Source organism: Numenius arquata, chromosome 14 (genome assembly GCF_964106895.1).
Source record: "Numenius arquata chromosome 14, bNumArq3.hap1.1, whole genome shotgun sequence".
Classification (NCBI taxonomy): Eukaryota; Metazoa; Chordata; class Aves; order Charadriiformes; family Scolopacidae; genus Numenius; species Numenius arquata.
The window spans coordinates 1,995,136-2,022,123 of NC_133589.1; the positions used below are offsets into that span (position 1 = coordinate 1,995,136).

Sequence of the window (26,988 nt, forward strand, 5' to 3'; positions counted from 1 at the left end):
CTAGTGATAGGACTCATGCTGTTTGGAAAAAAAAAAATATGGGGTTGCGAAACCACACAAGGAAAACGTTTCAGACTTATTAAAAAAAAACAAACCAAAGTACAATGTGAAGAATGATGTATTGGGCGGCTGCAGATCTCGGCCTCGGGAGAGCCCGGACAGACAGACAGAGAGACCTGAACTTGCGGCTCTCAAACTGTTAAATAAGTTTATAAAGCCTATTCCGACCGGAAAGGATAAAAACACTTTCATCAGAGAGAAAAATTTATACTCATATGCGGAATAGGAAAGATTTTCCTTGCTAAAAGACAGTCTGCAGCACTGATTTATCTCTTCTTCCACATGAACTCATAGGGCAGCCCGAGCTGTGCAGACCCCGGCGATGGGAGCGGGGGCTCCACGGCCGGCCCTGGGCTTGTGCTTTATAATACTTCGTGGTCTAAAAAACCCGCTGAAATTAACTCCTTCATTAGCTATACTGCTGCCGCTCCTTATCGCTGCCATTTTTCTTAAACAGAGCACTGCAAAATTTTATGTTGTGATCCAGGATTACATAGGGCTAATACAATACGTGATTTATATTTGTTAGAATATAAAACACAGGGCTCAAAAATAAAATTACACATTAACATAGGACATCCAAAAACGCACTCCCTTCTTTCAACTATCTACAAACACTGTGCTCGTTCCGTCCGTGCCACAACTTCGTTTCAGACTGATCAACCAGCTTTTCATTCCGCTCAAGTTGCTGGCATTAAACGAGCAAAACCCGCGGGTCCAGCTCCCGGCAGAACTGCAATCCCGCTCCAGGGCTGTCGCTGCAAAACTGGTTGCTCGTGGCCGGGCTGAGAGCGGGGCAGAGCCGTGCGTGGAGCTCAGCACTGCAGTTCTGATTCACGTTGGGATTTAATCATTCCTCAAGCGGCGTTTCCTACATAAAAGAAATTGTATTTCAACAACAAGGATGGGAAAGCAAGAAAATCAGAACAATCCAGAAGAGCGACTCAGTCACTCGGGAGGGAGGAACGCCAGGAGATACTGGGAATCCGAAGCTTCTCCTCGGTGGCTGCCAGGTGGCCACTGTGGGCAGGACCTTTCTCCAAGCCACCCCAAGGGCTCTGTGAGCCCCCAACAGCGGCCCCTGCCATGGAGATCTCCATATTGCACCTTGCCATGGGTATAAATAAGTTTCTGTGACTTAACGAGCTGAATTCAACGAGAATTCACATGCCTAGTTCTAGTCACATCCATACAGACGTGGGTATCAGGCCAAAGCCACAACCTGCACTGGTCAGGAGAAGCCATCTCCTACAGCCTGTCCCTCCAGGGCTGGAGCACCTGGATGTACTCCAGCTGCTCCACAGGAGAGGTATCAGCCAGGCCTTTTCACATCCACCAGTTTAATTACTGAAATCCTCCTTCCCACCTAACACACCCCGAGGAAGAGACCTCTCCACGTCCATTCTCTGCTGTAACGCAGGGGGCAGCTGCCTTACCAGGTCCTTGAATACGACTGATACACGCATGGATGCGTAAACAGAAAATCCGACGGTTTTTTGCGTGAATTTGTGGCACGTTCATTTTTGTGTTTGAGAAGAGGGGCCGGCCAGAGACCGCGACCATCAGCCAGCCACCACGGCGTGGTCTGCACAGCACTAGAGCTGGTGTTGGGTGATCCCCACCTGCCTGACACATCACACATCCCTTTCTCTTCAGATCAAGACCGCATAATAAGAGCAGTTTGTGCTTCTATTTACCATTCTTCATCAAATTATGAAACCGAAATTGCAAGTAAAGTACGGGTTGAGCTGCTTATTTTTGGTGGGTGCCCCCACACCAGCCACAGGACGTGGATCGGGGCAGGGAGAGGCCACATGGAGCCAGGGGCTCGGACACCTGGGAACAGGGACCAGAGCCAGAGAAAAAGGGGGAAAAAAACATGCCCCAGAAAGAGATCAGATCTTTTACAGGCCATTATTGCACCTTGCAATAAAACTTTAACATAAAAAGAAGGGAGTGGCACAGGCTGCTGTCTTAAACCAGATTTTTCCCCAATAAAGTATTCTGCTCACTTCAAAATTCAGTTGTAATTAAGTACCCTTGAATTAGTTAATCTTTCTTTTTAGGGGAAAACTCATCTATTCTTAAAAGTTATCTTGCTCTCCAAATATTACTGTTCAATCATTTATCTAAGCAAAACACTCAAATCTATTTAATGCCAATATATGTGTGTATATATATGCTTACTCTTTCCTTTTATTGCAACACATTGGGAAATTAGTGCGTTACTTCTTTTTTCTTCTCCTTTAGATAAGTTACATCTGCATATTGAAATACTGATTACAAATTTTGAGCAGTCAGATATATCATACTTTTTCTAATTTAATAAAATACACTTGTTCTCTATATTTTTTTCCCCGCAGCTTACAAAGGAGCAGATCTATCCTCAGCAGCCCCAGCGAATTAGCGTAACGCAGGATGCCAAAACCACTGCTTTTTACAATAACAAACCAAACTGACATTTATCATAGTATCCTATTACACGACAAATATTTCATTCCGGGACTGTTACGTGTCACTTTGAACCCACCAAACATGACATTTTCAACGAGGAGAAGGAAGATAACATTTCTATTTTTAGACTGATCTACAGCTTTTCCTCAAGCTCCTCAGTTCACCTCGCAAATGTAAATAAAGCCATCACCACCCGTGACAGGGTCATTCCATCAGCTCAGCACATGCCGCCAAAATCACAAACAATTACGTTATACATTTTCTAATCACGGGATGAAAATATTATATGTTGTAAATGCGACTCAGAGCGTGGCACAGTGAGGTGTCAGATGAAAATAAATGACAGTGATCTGTATTTATCAGAATTGATTAAATTTTAATTTCTTTCAACCACCTACAAACAACTGTTTCACCTTCTCTTTTTTCTTTTCTTTTCTCCTCCCAGTGGCTCAAGCTCAGACTGACGTTCTCCTGGGCGGCACCTCACGTAAGTACACCCATAGAATACACCGGGACTATTGCTGTGTGTGTTTGTTTCACCAACGTACAACAGTGAAAAGATTTACCAAAATTGGGAATTCTAGACCTGCTATTTACTGTGAAAAGGCACTGGGTTACCAAGTCCTCACTGAGGAGTTAGGTAAGGTAGTAGGTACTCCCAGATTGTCCTTCTGCTCAAAGATCACAAAGCGGCCACCTAAGACTTCTCATACAAAGATACAGCCACTTTACTACAGTAAATTGTAGTAAATTATAGTCTGGATTTCATGGAAGTGTCTCATGATCTTGAGGGCACTCCAGGGCTTCTCGCCAGGCAGGGCAACCTCTTCCATGCAGCAGAACTGCCGAAGCAGTTGGAGGAACATCAGCACTAGGAAGGTTTTAATTGGCATTATTCCTGCACACTGCTTGCCAGTCCATGTGAAGAAGGAACGGAGGCTTCAATGCTCTCCCACCACCTCCACCACTGGCCCATCAGGACGGTTAAAACAGCCTGAAAGCCCACATTAATGATTTTCATACATGGACAAGGGCTGATCAAGGAGGAGAATGGCAAAGCCAACACTTACAGAATGGTTTGGGTTGCAAGGGACCTTTACAGGCCATCGAGTCCAACCCCCCCGCCCTGGGCAGGGACATCTTCAACTAGACTCTTCAACTAGACCAGGTTGCTCAGAGCCCCATCCAACCTGACCTAGAAGCTTTCCAGGGTTGAGGCATCCACCACCTCTGGGCAACCTGGGTCAGTGTCTCAACACCCTATGTGTAATAAATTTCTTCCTTCTATCTAGTCTAAATCTCCCCTTTTTTAGTTTAAAACCATTACCCCTTGTCCTACCACAACAGGCCCTGCTAAAAGATTTGTCCCCATCTTTCTCCTAAGCCCCCCAATCAGTCTTGGGCTACCTCCACAGGGAAGACACACCTTTAAGAAAGCCAAGGAGATTAAAAGGAAAGGGACACAAAACTCAGTTTTCTCTAAGTGTCCAACACTGTTCATCTGAGCACTGATGGCGCAAATACCATCAATACTCGAGGGACCAGCCTGGAGAACGTGCTGGAGCACGAGGGCTGGCACCTGCTCAGCCTGGTGGGGAGCAGCTCAGTTCTTCACCCCGGTCTAATTAACGAGCAAAGCACTAGAAGCCAGGAATTACTTAGTGTTAACAGCAGCTCTGCCAGTACCGAGCGCTGCTCTGCTGCTCTCAGCAAGTCACTTCATCTTTTTCACGTTCTCCTCTGGACCATGAACGGAACGTTTTTTGTGCCCAGTGCCCATCTTCCCCAGTGCTTAATTCCCAATTTAACATTCCAGTCATAAATGCACCGCCTCCCTTCTACTTCGATAAAGTACAGTCAGTATCAATAGGTAACACTTTTTAAAAAACTTATTTCCAACTATTGTGAAACAGGAGCTGAATGTTTATGGCGCAGTTATTTTTCATGTCAGTTTACCATCGGGCCCCTTCAGCTACAAGCTCAGCTCGGAGCCGGAGGCCCCAAGGCATTTTCGGGAATGGAAACTTTTTGAGTTCAGCTCTTAACAGATTTCCAGCCTGCAGTATGTTTTTCATTAGTCTACATGGTGTTATAATAAATGATGCACTTCCTCTTTCATTTTATGATTTTTTTTTTTTCAACATGCAACAATTTTTCTGCGTCTGTTTTTTATTACTTTCAATATACTCAACCACACTAATCTCAGGGTCTCTGTGTAAAGACAGAAAGGATATATTTGAGCAAGGTATCAGCTACAGAAAGACAATCTTTAAACCCATTATCTATATGCAGCTCATGGACATCCTTTTAGGGGCCATTGTAGTAAAAATACAAAGGCTGTTATCCCAAAACCTAGAGTTGGCCTAGAAAAGACTCCTCTAAGGTCTCACTAAAAACATCTGATCCCATTGGCCGGATACAAAACATACAAAAACCTCCCTAAACCTCCACGTAACAGAATTACAGAAAGGTCTTTTTCTTTTTGGAAAAAGACCAACCTGCTATTTCTCTGTATAGTTTTGGGCCCCCCAATACAAGAAAGCTGTCAATGAACTAGAGCACGATGAATGGAGGGACACCACGAGAGCCAGGGGCAGGAACATGGGCCCTGTGATGAAGCTGAGGGAATGGGGCTTGCTCAGGCTGGAGAAGAGAAGGGTTTGGGTGGACCTAAGGACCACCACGTTGCACCCACAGGAGGCTTATGGAGAAGACTGGCTGAGACTCTACAAGGATTCATGGTGGGATGGACAAAGACAAGGGGCATAAGTTGAAAACCAGCTGGATTCCAACATTGGCTTGTGCCAAGAGGGGAGCTCAGACATACTGTTAGACTGGAAACCAGTATAGATGCCCCCAACAGGATCTGGGATAACTGAAATTAGGGATCTCCAAAAGCTGAAGAGGCTGCTCTTCTTCCTTTTTCTCCTTAATAGTTGAAATCTTGTTATCACTTACTGCCATTTACCATCACCAGCTGCCACCAAAAAAAAAGAAAAGGAAAATAGAAGATTGTCTATAGATTTGTTTCAAGAACACCAGGGAGGTCTTTTGGAGGAGCAAAACTAAGAGATTTGAGAAAGAGAATATGGACTAACATTAATGAAAACTAACTGAACTAAGATCAGTCTTTAAGACATATTATCCCAGCAAAATTCACACAGTTGGGAAAAACACAGCCAATATATCCCTTCCTGTAGGGTACGTATGTCTGGAAATACAAAGAGTATTCCCTCTGCTGACCCTTCCAAGGAGGAGCAATTCACCGCTACATGGCCCACTGTATATATTTGCCTATTTGAAATATGTTTTGTATATAGTTGACAAACACACTTTTTAAAGACAGCCTTCTTTTTAGATTTCTCCTCTATACATAATTTTTAACAAGAAAAAAAAAAAGTTCTGCGGCAGCAGCAGCAGCACTAGGCTACGCCAACAAGAAGGGATTCCAGTCAAACATCACCCTGCCTCGCACTCTGCCTTTCATTTCCAAATCTTTGATTCCTAAATGAACGGCAGTTCAAAGTACACATTAAACACAGCTACTTTTGCTTATGTATGTAGAGATTGTTAGAGATTAAGCCACTTTTTAATTAAAGACTTAAGCAGGTGTCAGTTGGTGATACTCTTTGAATGGGGTTTACACGGATAGACGCTCCGTGATTTCACAGCAGCGCACTTGAAATAGGGGCAGAATCAAAGGGATCTTCCCAAACAAAGCCAAGGAAAGCTCCTTTGTCAGATGGTTTGAAGTTTGGTACTTCTCAGCTGTCACATACGGAAAAAATCATATATTTCATTGGAAAACAGCACCACAAACAGCCCTACGAGACAGAACCCCCGGCCACGCCAGACCTATTAATTTTAGTAGGGTTTTGTTGTGCCTCTGTACGTGCATCTACCTTCCCAAAGTTAATTTGCAGTATCAAGGCCTAAAGCAGATAATTTAAAAGCATTCTGGACTCAAATAACCAGAGCTTTAAACACAGAAATGGAATTATTCCCAAGTAATGTTTCTCTCGGTGTCATACCTCAGAGCGATAGCACACGAAGAGCACCCGGTTTCTCTATTACTCAAAGGTTCTTTATTTTCTTTTTTAAAAGGAAATCCAAAGATTAATTTAAAGCCATCTGATGAAAATACCTTAATATTTACCTTCGTATTTTGTTGTAATATATACTGAATTCTAGTCAAGTGATTTCAAAAATTATCCTGGATGCTTCTCATTTCAAGACGTTAAATATTGGCTCTTATAAATTTCCATTACACGTCGTCTGACAATATTTGCTGCTCCGCACTACACCAGCTGACTTTTAATTCTTACAGAGGTAATAATAATAAAGTTTGTAGAAGTTGGGCACAGGTGATGTTGTAGAATTCCAGAATTATTACAAGGCCTTCCTTTCCGGGTCTGATTTCACATGAAGTAAGTGTAAAAAATTCTTTCGATCCTTTTTACCTATTATATTATCAGTGCAAAAGCTAAGGATGCTGCCCAGGAGCAAGTACCAGCCTCCAGCTCGGATGCTGGGTCATGGAAACTACAAAAGGTTAAAAAGAGCAGAGGGTGATTAACATGAAAACACCATTTTTGGGGCTTCAGCTGGTCCTAAAGGAAAGAATGAGCACTCTTGTAAAAATCAGGTTTCCATTTTCAAACCATTTTTTTTCCTACTTCTTTAGTATTAACGACAGCAATATTGCATACGGAGAAAGCCCAAAAATAAAAAGCGGTAGAAACCAAGATCTGTCTGACCACTTCAGCGATAAGGTGTAAATCTGGAGGAACCGCAAAGGCTTGAATCTCAAAATACAGACCAGTGCAACCGAGAGCTACAACGGGCTCCTGAATCACATCAGGTTTTTGTTTGGAGACAGCGGGAGGAATCTCCTGTAGCCAGGAAGGAAAAATATATTCAAGTCGGGTAGGATTCCTTGAGCAGCCCTGGTCAGCAGAGGTTATTAAGAGGATCTTTGTGTGGCTGCTCCAGCTCCAGTTGGATTTGCTGGGAGCTGGTTGTGTAACTAACACAAAAGAAAATACCCATTTCTGGGCTGTTTTCCTGCCCGGGCTCGGAGGAACGGGCAGAATTCAAAAGCAGCTTTCCCTTCCGTGGCTCTTTTGGGCGTCTCTCTTTGAAGGGCACCCTCAGCGGCCGCTCACTCACCAGTTGTGTAGGTAGCCTTTAAAGCTGCACTTTCCACCCTTCCAGCTTCAGCAGAAGAAACGTACAACTAATTAAAGCAAGTTAGTGGTGGTGTTATTTCAGCCTTTTATTCCTCCTCGGTGTCAGACTCCAAGAGGCAAGTTCTCTTTGTAGCAGGATTTCCGAGACTGGAGAAAACGCTGAATTTTACAGACTGATGTGATTGTTGCTGTGTTACACAAACCCTATCTGAGAGAACCGTTTAGCGATGGCGTAAAGGCAAAATTCAGTCTAAAATCTAGAAACAAGGAGTCAGATTCCCCCAGGGCTCTCACTACTTTGCAGTGTTACTGGGCTGCATTCAACTGATGGTTTAACCCTTTGTTCTGACATGCCTTTTCTTTTTTAATCACTTTTTTTTTTCCCCAAAAAAAGAAGAGTAAGCCTAAAAGGAAATGTTATATGGAATGATTACAAAGTAGGCTGGCTGGGAAATCTGCTTGTTAACAGAGAAGGGGACCATTTACCCGCCAGATGGCCATAATGCAACAAAAAATGCATCTGATGCTGCTTATGATAGTCCTGGCCAAACACCACATTACTGGGTTCCAAATATTTTCCTGGTGTGGAATGTTTGTAAACCATCCTCTCCCACTGCTGCCAAACTCCAGGAACACTCTCCAGGACAGTTTTAGTCCTTAACTAAAAAAATATCCCCACATTATTAAGAATTATTACAGAGAAAAGATTTCAGGGACTCTGTCCTAATGCAATGGCTCTCGCCCATTCCCACATAGCATGTACGTTGTTTACTTTCATTCTCCGAGCACAGGATTTTATAGCTCTAATTATCTCATTTTCTCAGAGTACAAACAATTCAATTTTTATTCATTGAGGTCAACATTTTTGTTGCAGTCTTCCTCTGGGTTCTTCTCTTCCCTTTAAAACTTGCTATTAGCTACAAATACAACAGATTTATGCTATCAAAATACCTGTTGGGGTAGAGATTTATTAATAAATTATATTTTCAAATGAACATAGATCAAACGTGGCAATAGGAAAACGGACAGCTAGAGGAAACAATGTTTTAGCTCCATTTCCATTCTCCATATCCTTTAAAAAAGTAGCTTTTCAACCGTGCAACCTCATCTTAAAAGGTTTTTGTGCAAGAATTTTCACCAAAATCTGGAAGGCTTCAAGAAGAAATGTTCAATCAAGCAGATTCTAAAAGCTGAAGCGCTTCATGGTCAGCTGGCCATGAAATCCTGCTCGCTGGCCACAGGCTCCAGCATGCAATCTCTCTGCTTTGCATCTTTTTTAAAGGGCAGGAGGGTGGGAAGGCTGCGTCTGAGCATTTTTTAAGGAAGAGAGTAAGGTCCTGGACTTTTTCCCTTCTTAGACATCCCTTCCCCTGTTTCTCCTCCGCCTGGGAGTGAGCACAGTGCCTTCAGCCCGTCCTGTGCTCGTCACAAAATACAGGCAGAGGGTTAAAGCCCTTCCTCTGTCCCCCCCAGCCGGGGTCTGCAAAGGAAGGAGCTGCTGAAAGCCTGGTGACAGGAAAAGGTCAGGAGCAGCGTATTATAGGCTGTATGTTTGGATTAGCCCACAATAGCTAAATAAACTGATTTAATGTCTAATGACATTTTCAAACAATAGCTAATAAAATCATCCCAAGTATGCAGGGACAAAAGACGCCCAGAGACACCGGAATAGGTCTCTCACCCATCCACACAAGCAATGACCTCACTGAATTTCAGCAGTTTGGCCATTCAAATTACAGGTCAAACATAAAGGAGCCCAAGTTAAAAAAAAAACAACCTACTAAGTAGAAAAGACACAAATACTCCTGCCTTGCCCATTATTATCACTCTCATTCGTACACAACTGCCAGGTTTTGTCCTATGTGTTTAGCAGGGAACCATGCTTTTGAAACAGGATCAAGGTCTTTTCAAAATGAATAAATAAAAGCTGTGCTACTGAAGTGAATCACAGGCTCCGAGCACTTTTGGAAAGCTCCTCTGAATTAGCTGGGTTAGCAGGTCTGAGGGATTTTTGCTAAAACCATACGAGGATCCCGAGTCACGTCAGCAGGGAAGGAGCTGGGATGGAGCCAGGTGCCACCACTCCCTCTCCCAGCCCTGGTTCCCACCATTCCCACTCCCGTCGGGATGGAAATAGAATCATAGGAATGGTTAGAGTTGGAAGGGACCTTAAAGATATCGAGTTCCACCCCCTGCCCTGGGCAGGGACACCTCCCACCAGACCAGGTTGCTCCAAGCCCCCTCCAACCTGGCCTTGAACCCCTCCAGGGATGGGGCAGCCACAGCTTCTCTGAGCAACCTGGGCCAGGGTCTCACCACCCTCACAGCAAAGAAGTTCTTCCCCACATCTCATCTCAATCTCCCCTCTTTCAGTTTAAAACCGTTCCCTCTCATCCTATGGCTCCCCTCCCTGATCAAGAGTCCCTCCCCAGCTTTCCTGGAGCCCCCTTTAGGTCACGCACCGGTCCCGGCTCCGGGAATTCACCCCAAAGCCCCATAATCAATCCTGCTTCAGCAGGGGAGTTGGACTAGATGATCTTTATGGTCCCTTCCAACTCTAAAAATTCAGTGAAATTCAGTGAAATAATGGGGTGCTCCTTTGAGGTCCAGGGTGGAGATGGGCCTGGGAAAGCTCAGCCCCAGGTGTCCCTCGGTGGTGGCACATTCAGCCACCGCAGCTGGTGTCACCAGAGCCCAGGTGCCCCCTGGGGAAGCTGGCTGGGGGTCCCAGAGATGCTGGTTCCAAAGGCCGAGGGTGGGATTAATGGGGCTGTGGCACCGCTACAGTTGTGGTCGCCTTTTTAAAGTTTTCCATCAAAGTTCTTACAACCCGAAATATTGTAGCAGATTTAAAAACGCAAAGGACCAAAAGTCGTGTTCCTACAAAAGGCAGTTCTAAAGCAACTAATCCCAAATTTGCAAATAAGTCTTGCTTACTTCAGCTGCTTTGCACGTTCAATTTCCGGTTTTTTTCAAGTAATTACCAAAGCATTTTCAGACATGTAATGACCAAACAGGAACTTGCTGAATACTCACACTTAGACAAAACACAAATAAACAATCCCGAATGGATCCCATTAATATCACATCTTCCTCCTACACTCCAACGGCAGTACTGAAAAACAGGAACTGGCTGTGTTCTGTGCAAGATCTTTGCCCACACCACAACCTCTTCATCATGTACCGTTTGTGCTCCTCTGAAAGTACCATCGTTTCAGCTTGAGACAAAAGTCTACCGAGGAATAGTTCTGAGAATCCTTTTACATGAGTAACTGTTCTTTATAGGCAACTTGCACACGGGTAGCAAGGGCCCAAATGCACACCCACTAATTCACTAATGCCACAGTGATGCTTCAGCTAAACCTCTGCAGCTCATAAAAATAATATCCTGGCAACCACAGTCCTAAATAACTACTTTAACCTTTAAATTTGTTTCATCCAGCCAAAGAACTAACTCTACCTAAGTCTAAGTTACTGCATAGAGCACGCTTAAAAGATGAGCCTTTTGAAAGTCATTATATTGCTGAACTTACCATTTTTTGTCTTATTTAGTTTCTATAAGTAAAAAATATTACCAGAATTGTCCATCAGTTCGTATCAGATCTGTGCCAGGAACATCCACATCTCAAACCCATCTCACATCATCATTTGAACCACTACAAATTATTCCGTAAACAAAAAATCTGTACTGCTCAAATACAACTTTCATATTAAGAGTTAGTTCTAATTATGAACTTTGGGAGTGTGTGTTAACGCCATGGAACAACCAGCAACCAGAACTGGGTTTGGGGGAGGATGGAAAGGGAACTGCCCTATTTAATTTGGCGTATTCATCAAGCCAATAGCAACAGTATTCATCCGAAAATTAAGCGTTGAGGAAACTCCCACGGCTTCCGCAATCCCTGCTGCTTAGTGGAGGGAAAGAAAAGGTGTGGAGGAAAAAAATAACCCGCTGCAGTAAACCTCAAACAGGCCTTTTCACCGCTTCACCCCATCCCCGTGCCAAGGCTCAGCACAGATTCCCACGGCTCTGCCATGAGAAATACCTGGGCAAGCTCTACAAGTGAGGATATTGTTAAAATTCGGACCTTTTTGGTCAAAGCAACAAAGAGGTGACAACAGTCTCCTCTGCCCCACGATCGCCCCGGATCAGCCCCGAGTGACGGTCACACAGCGGAACCGTGTAGGTGATTGTGGATCTTTACATTCAAAAAAGCCTCGGGAGCAGCGTGCTAGACAAAGCCCAGCAGGATAACGTAAAAAACCACCAGGCTGTGGGCGCTGCAGACCCAACCCGGCGATGGAGCGGCCCCAAGCAGTCGCCTCCATAAAACCCAGGGAGCAGCAGACTCGGAGGAGCCACGTTATTGCCCTCCGCTCTCCCCGGAGACCGAAGGAGTCCTGTTCCATCTCCCAACCTCGGCATTTTCCTCTTGCAAAAAGCCTGCACGGGAAAGTTTATGAGGTCTGAGTTTCAAAAGGAAAGCACATTTCACCTTAAACTCTATGCCCAGCTGTCACCGATATTTTATCAAATGTAAATCAGCACAGTTTGGGGGGTTTTGCTCTGTGTTTCAAAATATAAACCATACATAACGGCTTAACCAAACCAGTGATAAGCATAAAATATTACAACCCGTTAAAAAAAAAAAGGAAAAAGCATAATCCTGGGCTGCCCCACATTGTGTCCTCATAGACATATTGCTTCTGAGATTAAAGTAGTACATGTTTATTTAACAGTTTGACCAATCCCCAACAATAGAGCATTTAATGGAAAATATTAACGAGGGACCTACAAACAGAGCCACGATGTTACAGAGATTGTAAATAGAGACTTGGGGCTTGTTTTACTTTAATATAAGCAATATAAGCTTAGCTAAAAGGAACAAAAAAATAACTGAACTAGAACTATAGCAGAGGAATTGATCAAAAGTTAATCTAATTGGTCTTTAATCAAGCAAAAAAGTTCTCAATGAAAGCGAGATACTTTGAATCTTCCTCTTCATGAAACACACAGCAAACCAGGCTGTGAAATATTACTGCAAAGCAGCTAAAAGACACAGCAGTAACTAATTAACTAATTCATCACAATTAAGCCACATTTTCATTAATATTCTAAAAGCAGGTAAGCCAAAGGCCAACTTCAAAGCACCCGAAATGTCCTAACTGCTTTCAGCAGCGGCTTTGAAGGAGCAGGATGGCTGCTGGCCTTTTTGAGCCTCCATAACCGTTTTTAACTACTCCAATCACCACGATATTTGCAAATCTGTTTTCCCCTGCCCTTAGCAGAAGACCTACTATCCCTTTAGGGCTCCGTCAGCTGAATTTTATGTCCTTTTTTTTTTTTTTTTGTCTATAAATGCTAAGGCAGCACCCTATATTCCTCATGGCAGCGTCACATCCCTCAGGGATTTGATGTCAAGTCGGACCATTTCAGCCAGAGCAGCAGCTCCTGGGTTTCACCAGAAGCCAGGCTGACTCTTCAACGATGAAAAAAAGTTAATCAAACGCCTGGTCAACGTGATTCATGTGGACGTCTGTTTGTGGTCCGCACATACAGAATGATTCATTTCCACTTCTGTGTGCAGGAGCCGCGCATCAGATAAGAGTTTATCACAATATTCTGCATATTTTCCAAAACAGCTCAAATACGTAACACTCATTTAAGCGAAGACGGGCTCCTAGGCTCCAGTGACCTCCCCACAGACTGGTTTACTGTTGGTATGAACCCTGTGTCTGTGTGGGCTGTGTAAAAACAACCAGTTATCAATCGTTACTAAGAAACTGGCTCTGTGACAAACTAATTACTCCTCAGGATTCCACCCATTAGCACAGGAGGAAGCAGATACAGAAAATAAATTTATAATCAAGGCTCTAGTCAGCTCCTGCAGTAACAAAACCTGCTCCAGAAGTTGTGTTTTCTTCCTGTGGTGGACAAGATCTTTATAAATGCATGTACTGATGGAGGACTGTAAGAAAACTTAAAAAATCTGTTTAAAAAAAAAAACCCAAACAAACAAACAAAACCCAACCCAGTAATTGCTGGCTGGCATGTGAATTGATACACTGCTATTAGTAAGCACTAGTATTTATTTCAGTGTCATATTTTTGGCTGTAGTCCCTGGAATTTGTACAACTCCTAACCACGGCTTCTCAAAATACCAAGGACTGGACCCCATGGGCTAACGGAGGGAAAGGAGGGCAACCTCCAGGTATAACTTCAGGTATGTTTTTGTAATGGGAGATTTGGGTTAAAGAGTCCTGGTTTAGAAAGCCCTGGTTGATGGAGGTTCCGGAGTCCTTGGCACATTTCTTCCCCCAACCCAAGCATCCTAGAGCAGAAAGCGTTAATGGTCATCATTGGATTGGGGAATTTGATGGAAGGATTACTGCATACATAGAGGTGCAATGAGGAGCCTAGTAAGAGAATTGGTAGACAATTTTGGTGAATAAGCGGTAAAACCCCCTGTCACTGCTAAGGCGAGCCGGGAACAGCACATGATGAGCAATAGATGGACAAATCACAGAATCACAAAATGATATGGGGTTGGAAGGGACCTCTGGAGACCATCCAGTCCAACCCCCTGCCAGAGCAGGGTCACCCAGAGCAGGTTGCACAGGAACACGTCCAGGAGGGTTTGAATGTCTCCAGAGAAGGAGACTCCACCACCTCTCTGGGCAGCCTCTTCCAGGGCTCTGCCACCCTCAAAGTGAAGAAGTTCCTCCTCGTGTTTAGATGGAACTTCCCGTGTTCCAGTTTGTGCCCGTTCCCTCTTGTCCTGTCACTGGGCACCACTGAAAAAAGACTGGCCCCATCCTCCTGACACCCACCCTTTAAGTATTTATAGGCGTTGATCAGATCCCCCCCTCAGCCTTCTCTTCTCCAGACTAAAAAGACCCAAGTCCCTCAGCCTTTCCTCATCAGAGAGATGTTCTAGTCCCCTCAGCGTCTTTGTAGCCCTCTGCTGTGCCCTCTCCAGCAGTTCCCTGTCCTTCTTGAACTGGGGAGCCCAGAACTGGTCCCAGTGCTCCAGATGGGGCCTCCCCAGGGCAGAGAGAGGGGGAGGATGACCTCAGACCTCATTCATACCACTATGATGCCTCTTAATTAACTTCAAGCCCACGGTAAAGGAAAACCCCTACTTCAAATCTCGCAGTCTAATAATAGCCACTCTTCGATCGGCATTAATATTGTGCTTGCCCTTCTAAATGTTCAAGTAAAATGCTTTATTCAGACATTATAAATGTAATAGTAAGATGCAATCAGTAAATATGAAAGTTCATCCAAGAGGCAGCAAGAAAATGGTATTTCCTTCACCAAGCGATAGAAATTAAAAGCCGCAGGAGTGTCGAGAACAAGATGTCTCTGAGTTTTGCTGACAATTATCAGCAAGATATCTGTTTATCTCCAACGGATGTGACAAATTTTGAAGCCATTTCAGCCTTTAGTGCAACTCTGCCGGGGGCCGATTTTCCCCCTCTGAACTCCAAACACAAAGCAGTTTTATGCTCCTTCTTATAAATGTTATCTGAGAAAGAACTACGTCAATATTTCTGCGTTTACTGGAAACCCTGCAGTCCCAGCCCGTTTCACAGGAGTTTCCTACCCAGTCGACGCGATGTCCTGTTGATCCGTCACCGGGTCAGCTTTCACTGCTGTTTCAAATAGGAAATGGCATTATATTAGAGTTTCCAGGAAAACCACCATCTGTGCCTCCTGTCAGTCTTCGCTACTGGCAGCAAAACCTCCCTGGGGAATGGTTCCGTGCTGCCAAACCCCCGGCAGCCTCCCCTGTCACAAGCCCTCGGCCGGGGCGAAGCCAACAAAGAGCGGGTTACGATAAGAGCTGCTGTTCCCACCCGGCCAACGCGCTTCTGACGCTCTGTCCCCGGGATAATTCAGTCTGTGAGACCTAGAACAGGGATAATTTGCATTAATTGTGATTGGCGAGAAGCTGTCTTTACTGGAGGGGACCAGAAGCCCAACGTTCGGCTCATGGGCATTCCCTTCCTGGAACCCGAGCAGCTCCAGAATGCTGGAAACGCAGAGATCCAGCCTCTTGCCGTCTCCCGAGAGGTGCAAACAGATTATTTGCACCTCTATAATAACAGATTATTATTAGATTACCTGACCTAAACAAAGAAATTAGCTAAGCAGAGACATTTACAATAGAACTGTCATGTAATTATTCTTTTTCTCAAATATTAAAAAGGCCTTAGCCGAGAATTTTAAATTCGTCTCCATGATCTGATGATCTTGGCACAAAAAAAAAAAGAAAATATAAACATTTTTTCCCCACTGACTTGTTGTTTTACAGTTTAAGTGTCTGTAGACACTGGGGGGAAAACCCCCTATAGATAAACATTGATTATTATCATCTAAGAAAGATCCCTCAATGCAATCGCCCACCTCGTGTATTCAATTCCTTACGTCAGAAATCGTGCGGAATGAAGCAGGAGTGGGCAGTAGTCGGATGGCAAAGGGCTTTTTTTTATTTTATTTTATTATTGTTCTGCTGCTCCTAAATCAAGTTCGTACCGCAGAGGGAATGGGTTGAGAGGACCAAAACCCGAGCCTCAGGAGGAGCGTGAATGAGTGGGAGCAGGAGCCAGGAGCCTGCTCTTCCCACCACCCCTCATCCAGGCTGCCAGACTCCCTGGCTCTTGCTTTTCCATTTCTACTCTTAAAACATCCGAGACAGGGTTATATTCAACGCTGCTTTATACATCAATTATTCTTGTAATTCGGTCATGGCTCCTTTCACATTACATTGCGCTGAATTAACCACGTTATAAAATGGAACCGATATAAATTATAAACGTCCCACCCGTCAAACTGGTCAGCGGTTGCACCACAGAGACATAAATGACAGGGTTGGAAGGGGCCTGTTCTTCAGCCCAGCACCCAGCATCAAGCAGGATTTTCTTCTCCACTAATGTTAAAAGCATTTTATCTGAGCTGTATCATTATATTATAAACAGCAGCAACTCAGCAACTGCATAAGGAAAGCAGATTCTGACACCCACTTGCCCGCACTGCGGCATTTTTTCCCCCCTCGCATCCAACCTGGGCGATCGAGTTTTGCTTTTCTGTGTATCCAGCCAATAAGGCGGTAAACCTACAAAAAACGTCCTTTTCCCCAGATTGTGAAGTAGCAGCAGCACGACCTTCACTCTCTCGTACTTAAGCCCTCAGAGCATGTTCCCCGTCGGGTACAACTCACTGCAGCTCGGCTCTTTCCCAGAAATACCAGTCATCCATTATTTAAAGTTTTAAGCATTAATCCATAAGTAATAATTTAACACGTCACTTCCAAGAAGCCCCTTTCAAGCCCCAATAAGCAGCTGACAACGTACCAAGTCCTGGTCGATGCCACACTTGTGGCCGAGCTCTCCTGGTTGGAGACTCCCCTCCTTGGCAACTGCTGTATTGGCTTCATAGGGCTTGTAACGAAATTACAGCTCGGGAAAACATGTATCGAGAGGTTAGATAATTAGGTAAGAGCTATTTCACATATAGACAGTAAAAAAGCAAGTAGAGAAATAATTTCTTGGCTAAAACAACAAAATCTGCAGAGCAGGAGATGGTGCTACAGCTGGATAAGGGCTCGGGAGGGTTTTTTTAAGTCAAATAAAATAATCAGAGCATAGAATGGTCGTGCCTGGAACCAGTAACCACCCTGCTCTGCCACTCGGTGCTCTTTTATGAATGAAAAAGGCTGGAAAAGCCTGGCTGCAGCTATGGGCTCTGCAATACAACGAAGCAGCACTTCGTATTTTCTCACTAAAGTTCATCTTACGCATCTTTTCTAAAACAATCTTCGCCACCAAGCGGTCCTCTCTTTTTGTGTAGCGTTGTGAGGAGCTTTCCTTAAGTGCTTCATGCAAATTTTTATCTAAATCAAACCACCTCCAACTTTTAGGACATGCAAAAAAAACTGGCTTGCGGCCAAGTATCAGAATTCTAAAAGTACTTTTACTCCCATCCCTTTCCTGCTTTGCTGTTTCCTCGGTGAACTTCATGATCAAAGTCCTCCTGAAGTTTTAAGGCAGCAAAGACTCGATGCCACGCTTTGTACCACACAGTTATCCACAGCACACACACGGAATTCCCATCCCTGGACTATGCATCAAATAGAAACTTTCTGCCGTTTTCTGCCATTTGCAGTGGTTTTACAATATTCGCAACGAATTGTTAAATACAAACCAAGAAGCACAGACCTTGGCAAAAAAAACCCCCAAACCGCAGTCAGAGTAACCCAACCCAAACGGAGGGGCCGTTTCTAGAACTTCTCTGGGATTTATTCCATAAACACCTGCTTCATTTTTAATTAGGGGATTTTTTCGTTAGTGTTTATTTGCTACGGAATGACACCTCAGAGCCTCTACATATAAGACAAATTATTTCGAAAAAGTAAGGCAGCTCTCAGTTCTGGTTGACAGTATCAGTCAAAAACATCCTTTGAAGGCAATAACTTTAGTTCATTGATCTGAGGAGTTTCCACATAAATAGCAGAACAACCACGGCACAAAATTCAGTATGGGATAAACGATCAACCTACAGTTCAAGAAATGACCAGTTTTAAAGGTGTAGGGAATATTCACGCTCACATCCATCAATTGTGAGCGACACGCAAATTACCTGAGAATAATCAACTTTTTAAAAAAGGAAACAGAGGGGAATCCCTCAAACCGTCACAAAGTGAGGCTCATGTTGTAACGCTTTTTCACAACGCCGTAATAATCTCCAAATTCAACGTAAATGCTTGGAAACTTTCCTTCCGAGCTCGTTACACACCCTGGTAAGCCCTTACCCTACAAGCACCCGGGCGCTTCCTAGTACAGAAATTCTTAAATACTGCTCGTTTAGGACATAGGGCCGATAAAAATGAAACCTCGGCGCTACGCGTCCCCCTCCCGGGTTAAAAATAAACCCCGCGCTCTCGACCCAGAGCTGTCCATCGCGCTGGCGGGGAATGGATGGCCCTCTCCCGTGTCCCCGGAGGACCCCGGCGCAGGTGACAACACCAAAACAAACCCGCGTGCCCCGGAGCCCGGGTATTTTCAGTCCTAAATCTGAAACCCAGCTCCAGCCGAAGCGGCTGTAACTGGGGAAGGGAGGAGCCTGCGCCGGCCAGAAACTTGGGACTCTCTCGGAGAGGAAAAACAAGTGCCGTTGAGGGCAGGGCAGCGGAGAGGCTGCCCCGCAGCCCAGCACCATGTTCTCCAGCGGCAACGAGCCAGGGACTCGGAGTCGGCTCGGTGGCCGGGAATCGCGGCTCGGCCGAGGCGAGGGGCTCCGGCAGCGCCCGGGAATGTAAAAACCCGAATTGCAGGTAGGAAGGAGGAGGGTGGGCAGCACGGCCGGGCGGGGGGAAAGGCAGGCTGGGGAGCCAGCGGCGAGAAACCCTCGGCGGTTCGACTCCTGACCGTGATTTTTAACCTGATAAAAAGCGTGAGAGCAGCCAAGAGCCCGGGAGCTGGGGAGGGTAAACAGGGACCGCAGCGATCCCGGGGCCGAGAAACTGCTTCCGAGAGAGAAAGGGGTTGGTTTAGATCCACGGACTCAAACTGCGGCGTCCGAAACATCCTAGGGACGTACCTAGAACTGCCCTAAAAATGACAACAGACGGGGCTGGGGAGGAAACGCTGAGCTGGGCACACGCGCGGGGACAGTGCCGCCGCAGGTGAGAGGCAACTAAAACCAGGAGATTTCTACATTAGAGGCAAAAGTACCTCATCTGGTAATTTAGAAATCGTCAACAAAACTCCTTCAGGAAATATTTTTAATTTGGATTTTATTTTTGCTCCTGTCAGAGGTAAGTTTTGTCACTTCCTGAGATTTCATTGTGTTACATAGTATTGTCTCCCATTCCTAGCATTAAAATAGAATTGCCTTATTTAACTGCATTTAGAGGACCCAAAGAAAAAGAAAAGAAAAGGGGTAATTACTAAAAATACTTGTGAAACCAGTCATCCCCCTGCTCTATAAAATGTAAAGCGCGGTAGCAAAGACCGCGGGGATATCCAGGCAGGTATTCTGTGGCTGATGTAATTCACTCTGGAGCAATCAAAGGTACGTGCTTCAGGAGAAACCTCCCCAACGGCAGTCGGTGACTGTATCCCCGCCTGGCCTTACTCACCCCTGCGCTCTCTCTAATGCATATATTTGCAATACCCAGTTCCAGTCTGCTGCTCCGCTTCAATCGAGTCATAGCAGCTCAATGAGATGTAATTTATTTGCCTTCGACCGTGCAAAACAGCTTTTTTAAATAAATAAAATAAAAAACAACAACAAACCCAAACTTTCTTAAAAACTTAAAACCACAGATGCTTCCTGACAATAAAACCCGGGGTGTTTGCAGTGCTCAAAAATAGGATGAGGCTTGAAAGACAAGCTAAAGCTATCGTACTTTCTACACATACGCAATACTACAGGTAAAGAACTGAGGGGAAACAACAAAAGTAAGGTGTTTTTTTCCACAAAGATGAAAGAAAACTTTGAAAACAACAGAACTGTGTCTTGTGCTGCTGCCACAGCAGTCACGTATCTGAGGAAACCCAGCGCGTGACAGTGGAATAAAAATTCGTTTGCCCAGATAAAACGCCCGTATTTTTAGCCTGTTTCTGGCACACGAAAGAAATGCGATGGGAAATTAAAAAAATGGAAGTTGACACGATTCTGGACCAAATTTTGCCCAGTGGCTGAGGGGTGAAAGGGTTAGTGCTGGGGAGATGCAGCTACGTACCCCCCCGCCCCGCGGTGTGTCATTTCCCCACGTGGTTCCCGGGGTACAGCGTGTTGTCAAGTAACATTCATTTCAGTTGCACAACGTTTGTTGTGGATGGGATTAAATCTCAGTTCTCCCTCTGGAAGGAATGCAGGTACGTGCACGAACGCTTGGGTGCCGGGAGGGGAGCACACAAAGGGTGTCGGGGGGGCACGCGTGACACGGGGAAATCACCGGCAGAAAGTCCACGCCATCCCAGAAAGGGGCTGGGAGGAATAAAAACCACCGTCCCCGTAAGGCCGGGGATGTTTCCAGTTGTACCTCAGAGATTATCTCTTAGTTCTGCATTTTGGAAAGGGACTCTTCATGACTGCTTTGAAGTTCACCGATTTCAGTTGAAATGTTCTCTCTTTACTGACGATAAGGCAAAGATAACGCTGGACGAGGACTGCTGGTGCTAGCACGCTCTTCAAAGAATTGAAGCTCTTTTGAGAGGAAATGATAGCTAATTCTTGCCTTTTTGGAAAGTCAGGCTGCCCTGATATTAGGTTCCCCCGACTACAGAGGTCCATTGTTTTTTTTAGAACTAAATGGTTATAGGTTGGAGGTCTGAATACAAACTGATCTATAAAAAAACCAAAAAACCAAACAACCCCTTCATCTCATTTCCCAGTTTCCTCTGGTCTTTGTCAATGTTATCAGTGACCCACATACACCCACCCCACTGCCTTGGACGTGCCCCTTAAGAAACTACCTGCTCAAGAAACTTATTTAACACCTTGCAGAACTCTATTCTCCATCTTACTGCTAAGATTTTATTTCCTTCAATTCTTCAGCAACTACCCTTATATATTATTAGCTACGTAAGAGGCACTGTTTAATAATTTAAAAAAAACCCACTGTACTAATCTTCATGTATATTACATTGGCACTTATTTTAAAGATACACAGTTTATGATTTACTTCTGTTGAGTGTCCTGTATCAACTCACTTGCCACTAATTTCATTTAAATTAAAGCTTCAGAACGTTTGCTAGTCTCATGAAATTTTGAATCGCAGATGACTTTCTCTGGACTAAGAAGATCAAAAGGCATTTCAGTCACTGACCTTAAATCGATCGATTATGTGAAGTGTGTAATTTCTATCTTTAAAGTGTTTTCTTCATACTACGCTGCATTTCACTTACAATATGATATTTCAACAATATTTTCACTATTTCTCTCTCTCCAGAGCAGCTGGTAACCAGCAGAGAAGAACCAACAGCTGAAATCACTATGTGGAGCTGTGAAACCTTGAACAACAGCACGGAGAACAGCGAGGAGCAGCGTCTCTGCCATGACTTCCACCTCGTGCTCTCCGTCTTTTCCCTCCTCTACCTCATTATTTGTTTCCCGGTCGGGCTGTGCTACAACGGCTTGTTGGTCCTGGTGAACCTCTACAACAAAGCCACCATGACCATGCCAGATGTTTACTTCGTCAACATGGCCATCGCGGGTCTCATCATCAACGCTCTGGCCCCAATGTACCTCCTAGGCCTCGCCAACACAAAGTGGGCCATCTGGAACTCTAACAACGAAGTTTATATCACTTTGCTGATTTTATTCAACGTCTCCTCTCTGGTTACCATGTACTCTACCACCTTGCTCAGTCTGGACTACTACATAGAGCGCGCTCTGCCTAGAACTTACATGTCGAGCGTGTACAACACCAAGCACGTCTGTGGGTTCATCTGGGGGGGTGCCATGCTCACCAGTTTTTCATCTCTCCTCTTCTACGTCTGCAGTCACGTGTCCACCAAAATCATCGAGTGCTCCAAGATGCAGAACAAGGAAGCAGCGGATGCCATTATGGTCTTTATCGGGTACGTGGTCCCAGCCATCGCTGTACTTTATGCACTTACATTAATTTTGCGGATACGCAAAGAGGCGACGCCACTGGATCAAGACACTGGACGATTAGATCCGTCGGTGCACAGGCTTCTGATTGCCACGGTCTGTACACAGTTCACCTTGTGGACACCCTACTACGTTATTCTCTTGGTAAGCACGTTTACTAATGCACAGGGAAGGATTGCAGATGAGAATTACAGGCGAATATTACATTTTACCAAGATTTTGTCCAAATTCTTGGCTTTCTCAAGCAGCTTTGTAATGCCTCTGCTCTACAGATACATTAACAAAAACTTTCCCAACAAATTGCGACGTTTGCTTAAAAAGATACACTGTGGGAATCAGGGGTGCTCTCATGAACGCACGGTCGTACAGCAAGTGATGACGTAGGTGTGGAACCCCCTGGGGTGCCCTGTCCCTGCAGAACGGGGACGGTGACCGTTCTGGGACGGTGACAGCGCAGCGCTGGCACCCGGAGGCGTTACCGGGAGTCCCAACCCAGGGGCTGGAAGGAGCTTTCCATTACAGTGACATCAACCAGTCTTAATTTCCAACTAGTTAATTATGAGACTCCGGCTCTGCGCTGCCATACCCGTGACATCCAGTACTTCCACTGCACTGAACTGGTTTTAAAGCATAAACTCTGCCTTCGTCGTTCCAATATTCCTGCCTGAAGAAATCTCTAAGCGGTTTATTGGAGCCTTGACTGAAGACACAGCACCTTGTATCTTGTATAGAAAAAGGTATTGCCTTATTTTCTGTACAGAGAAGTAACAGTGCTATCCTTGATGAAGAAAATAGTATTTTTCAATGAAGATGATATAGATGATCTTTACTAGAGATCATATTATCCAATTATACATGTCTGAGTAGTAAGTGTTAATTATAAATTAAATTATTTAATTTCTTTCTCCATCACTGAATCCCCCTCTAAAAGAAGCCTAATTTACCGTTTTCCAAAATTATTTTCTCGCACAAACTAACCTAAGTTTTAACGTTTATGGTAAAGTGATTATTTTTTTTTTCTAGATATAACAATTAACAAAAAATGTGTTTTATTTTTCCAGTGCTTTGTTTGCATCCTAAAACATTTCAAGAATTCAGAAATATTTATTAACTAATTCTAAGGGAACTGAGAGATGTTTGTTCCGCGTATTAAAATGAAGGACACAGTGGTTTACAAAGTTAAATCAAAATTTAACTAGTAAAGAATGTCGGCTAAGTGTTATGGTCCACATATGTTCATGTAACAAGAGTAATTATCTTAAAAATAAATATGTTTATGATTAACATTTTGTATTTTCAAGAGATATGTTTCCAACAAATGAATTAAAAAGCCTCTTTAATCTAGGGCATCACTGGAGGTTTGGAAACCATACAAAATCCTGCAATACATATAAGATTTTAAACTGGGGGTAATGGATCAGCATCCCAGTCAGCATCAGCCTTTTGCCTCCCAATGGGATCTTGAATACACAATAAAAGTATAGTTTCTGGATTTCACAGTGGGGATGAAGAAATCCAACCCATTTTGCCAAATTTTACTGAGTATATGAAATCCGTAAGATTTCGTGCTGCAGGAAGCAAATTACCTTACCCCTAACAGCAAACTAGGGAACACCGACCCAAAACCGACCTGTTCCTGGGCTGCGGTCGCATTATTCCTGCCAGAGGCAGGGGAAGTTAAACTGAGATTCTCCCACGGGTCTGGGGGCAGCAAGACACCTTTGTCACCCCCCCGCACCACGGCAGAATCAGTTCGTTGCTTTATCTGTCACAACACAACTCCAATTCCACAGGACTGTTTAAAAAATGTGGCTTTTCCAGCCTCTAGTATAGAAAAAACACGGAACAGAATAGAATAGAACCAGAATAGAACCTTTCCCATCACTTACAGCGCAATCTCATAATTGGTCTTAATTTGTCAGCGTGGAAACAGCTTAAGTTTTAAGTGGGAAGCGGGTGAGGAAGAGCCTTTTTGGATCTTTTCTCTTCAACATTATTGAAGTCATTTCATCTCATCCATCTCCCCTTTTTCTTTGTCATATACAAGCGCCTCTAAGTTACCAACATCCTGCTGGAAGACTCTCCATTAATCTTTACTATTTTAATAGCTTTCCATATTTCATTGAATTTTTTAACCCTTAAACCCCTATATAGTAAATCTTCTATTTCTACGGCCTTTTCTCCACCTGAAAACTACATCAATTTATTTCATACCTTTAGCCTGTTGATGAAAGCTGTGTTAAGGAATTAAGCCTTTCTTTATCATCGTGCCCTATTAACACACTAATTTACAGTGCCTCCGTGCTGACACGATCCTGGCTGCTTTGGTACCCAGTGGGTTGGTTGGTTGGGTTTTTTCCCCTTAACTTGAGAGGTTTTCTGTGAATTTCTACACACGTGGAGCGTTCAAGCTCCCTTCCACACACAAGTGCTTAAGACAGGAATCTTTCCTTACAACTGACTGACAAACAACCAGGCTCCTCTTCCCATTCCGGGAAAATGAGGTTTCCTAATGCACCACATTAAATCTCTCATGTAAAATCTGTTAAAGAAATTCCGCCCCATTATGCAGGAAAAATTCCAGCAGGGAGGAACTGGCTTATCTGGTGTGAATGGAGGCTCCCAGAGCTGGGCCCCTGCCAGGACGGTGGGGCTGAAGAGCAGCAGGAACTTCATCCTTGCTTCTTCTCCTTCCCCTTCTCCCGAGGGATCTGACTTTCTGCCTCCAATAATTATCCTAATTATTCCTTATCATGTTCCTTTCTCTCCATGGTATATTCCCAGGTTCAGATCACGGCTCTTTTATCATTTGTCTTTTTCTCTTGGCTTTTTCCCTTCTCTGTGCTATTCATTTCCTTTTGCTGCTGTTTCCATCCCTGGGGCTTGCACACTTGGTACCGTTCCCCACTCACGTTTACCTCATCAGACTGATTCCTTCACAAGGACCCAAACCTCATTCAACCGTTCAACATTACAAATGGGTTTCTGCAGTAAAATAGAAGCTGCTATTTAAAAGATGGAGAAAGAACAAGTTTTTATATAATTTACCCTCAATTTTCATTTTTCCTGATCTTTTTTATTGCAGCAGAGTTAACTATGTTTGTGTGTATCCTTGATAATATACTGAACGTGATGGCAATCAGAAAGACAAAGAACTTCCATAATTTAATGAATAAGACTGACATCTGCTCAACTTTTTTTAAGAGTTAGTTCGATATATTATTTGCCTCAAAGAAACTGTGCCACGGAGCTGCCCGACTCCTATTCTCTTAAGGAAATTCTGAACTTAATTGCAGCACCCTCACATGGTGCCTCTTAAAAAACAGTATCCCAAAAAGCGAGAACTTTGCAATATTTATATTTAAAAAAAAAAAAAAAGTAGATGAGCAAGTGCAAAATACTTAAGGAAGGACAAATCTTTAATATACAAAGTTCTCAAGAATGAGGCCTTTCCATTTCACATACCTGAAGGTTTCTGATGACTGTAAATAGGGGCTTATCTATTTCACATTTAAATAAATACGAATAAAATACTGTATATATGCAAGATAAAAATCAGCCTACTGATGTAAAAAAGAATTTGCAAAGAATTTATTAAATTATTTCTCGAAGTGTATGATTTAAATGTAAACCTTGGAACAGTAAGGTGTACTGTATGTTTCTGTATGTATATACTGTATTCTAGAAAGTAAGCACTTGTTAAGTGCCATTATTAACAGTGTTATTTTCTCACAAAATTAAATTCAATATTTGAGTTGCTCTATGGCTTATAGTCCTCTTGCTGAGCCGCCAGTTAAGGCAAATCAATGAACTAATAAAAAATGTTGTGCTCTGCTTCTGCTTAAATTATTATCACAGGGAGCTGGAGACAGGTCCGCGTCAACTGACCCAGCAGAGGTCCCAGCTTCAAACCCTTTCATTTAGAGAACTGAATTGAGTTGGTCTCAAGACATAATTTCAGTTAATGAAGCGACCAACCCCTAGAAAATTTTTGGTTCTACTGAAACGAAGGCACGTGGCCTTCAACATTATGCCAAAATAATTTAGAGATGGACTTTCTGCAAAGCTTCACAAAGGAACTATTGACGCATAAATTCACACTAAAAAGTGTTAAAGCGCATCTGGTCAGGAAGATGCGTGATTTGGGGGTTTTTTGGCTTTCTTGATCAAAACTTATTGTAGACAAGGTTAAACCCCTGTTGCGTCCCTGAATCAAAACATAACAAGTTACATGACTTGGATGTCAAATCAGACACGTTAAATTATCAGATTTTTCCAGGCCATAATTTTTCCATCATTAAAATCTCATTATAGCGTGAAGTTAGCTGGGAATGAGAGCAAAAAGGACCGCACACACCCCCCCAGCTCTTTTCGGCAGAATCCCGCGGCTCACAGGAGAGCGTGACGCCGCACGGCAGAAACAGGAGGTGGTGACGGAGGCGTACAGTCACCGTGTCCTTGTCACTTCCTCCCCTCTGTGCTGCCGCAAATGAGAGCTCGGAAATCAGCTCCTGCAGAAACTCTCTTGGTTCCCAGAACAACACAATGTAATAACCCCCACCTTTGGCATCCCCAGGAAAATTTAGCTTTAAGAATATAAGATGCCTCGTAATGCATTTATTGCAGTAACCACTGCGTATGAGCAAAAGATCAGTTAGT

At 43.9% G+C, this 26,988-nt stretch overlaps 2 protein-coding genes across 3 annotated transcripts in view; one reads left to right on the top strand and one right to left on the bottom strand.

Moving 5' to 3' along the window:
- The window catches only part of CHLSN (cholesin), a 118,620-nt gene that overhangs the window by 52,572 nt on the left and 39,060 nt on the right, over positions 1–26,988 (bottom strand). The window contains exon 1 of one of the 2 annotated variants that reach the window (XM_074158405.1): positions 15,311–15,337. The exons of the other annotated variant lie outside the window; for it this stretch is intronic. The gene's annotated coding sequence lies outside the window, so the exon portion shown is untranslated. Of the gene's footprint in view, positions 1–15,310; positions 15,338–26,988 lie in introns of those variants that run through there. 2 annotated transcript variants of the gene reach the window in all.
- GPR146 (G protein-coupled receptor 146) lies at positions 18,855–26,157 on the top strand. The gene is made up of 2 exons (XM_074158403.1): positions 18,855–19,039; positions 21,665–26,157. Exon 2 carries the CDS (start codon positions 21,709–21,711, stop codon positions 22,711–22,713), a length of 1,005 nt encoding a protein of 334 aa, XP_074014504.1. The 5' UTR covers positions 18,855–19,039; positions 21,665–21,708; the 3' UTR covers positions 22,714–26,157.

Coding starts and splice junctions, on each gene's coding strand:
- GPR146 (XM_074158403.1), top strand. CDS start 21,709: ATGTGGAGCTGTGAAACCTTGAACAACAGCACGGAGAACAGCGAGGAG.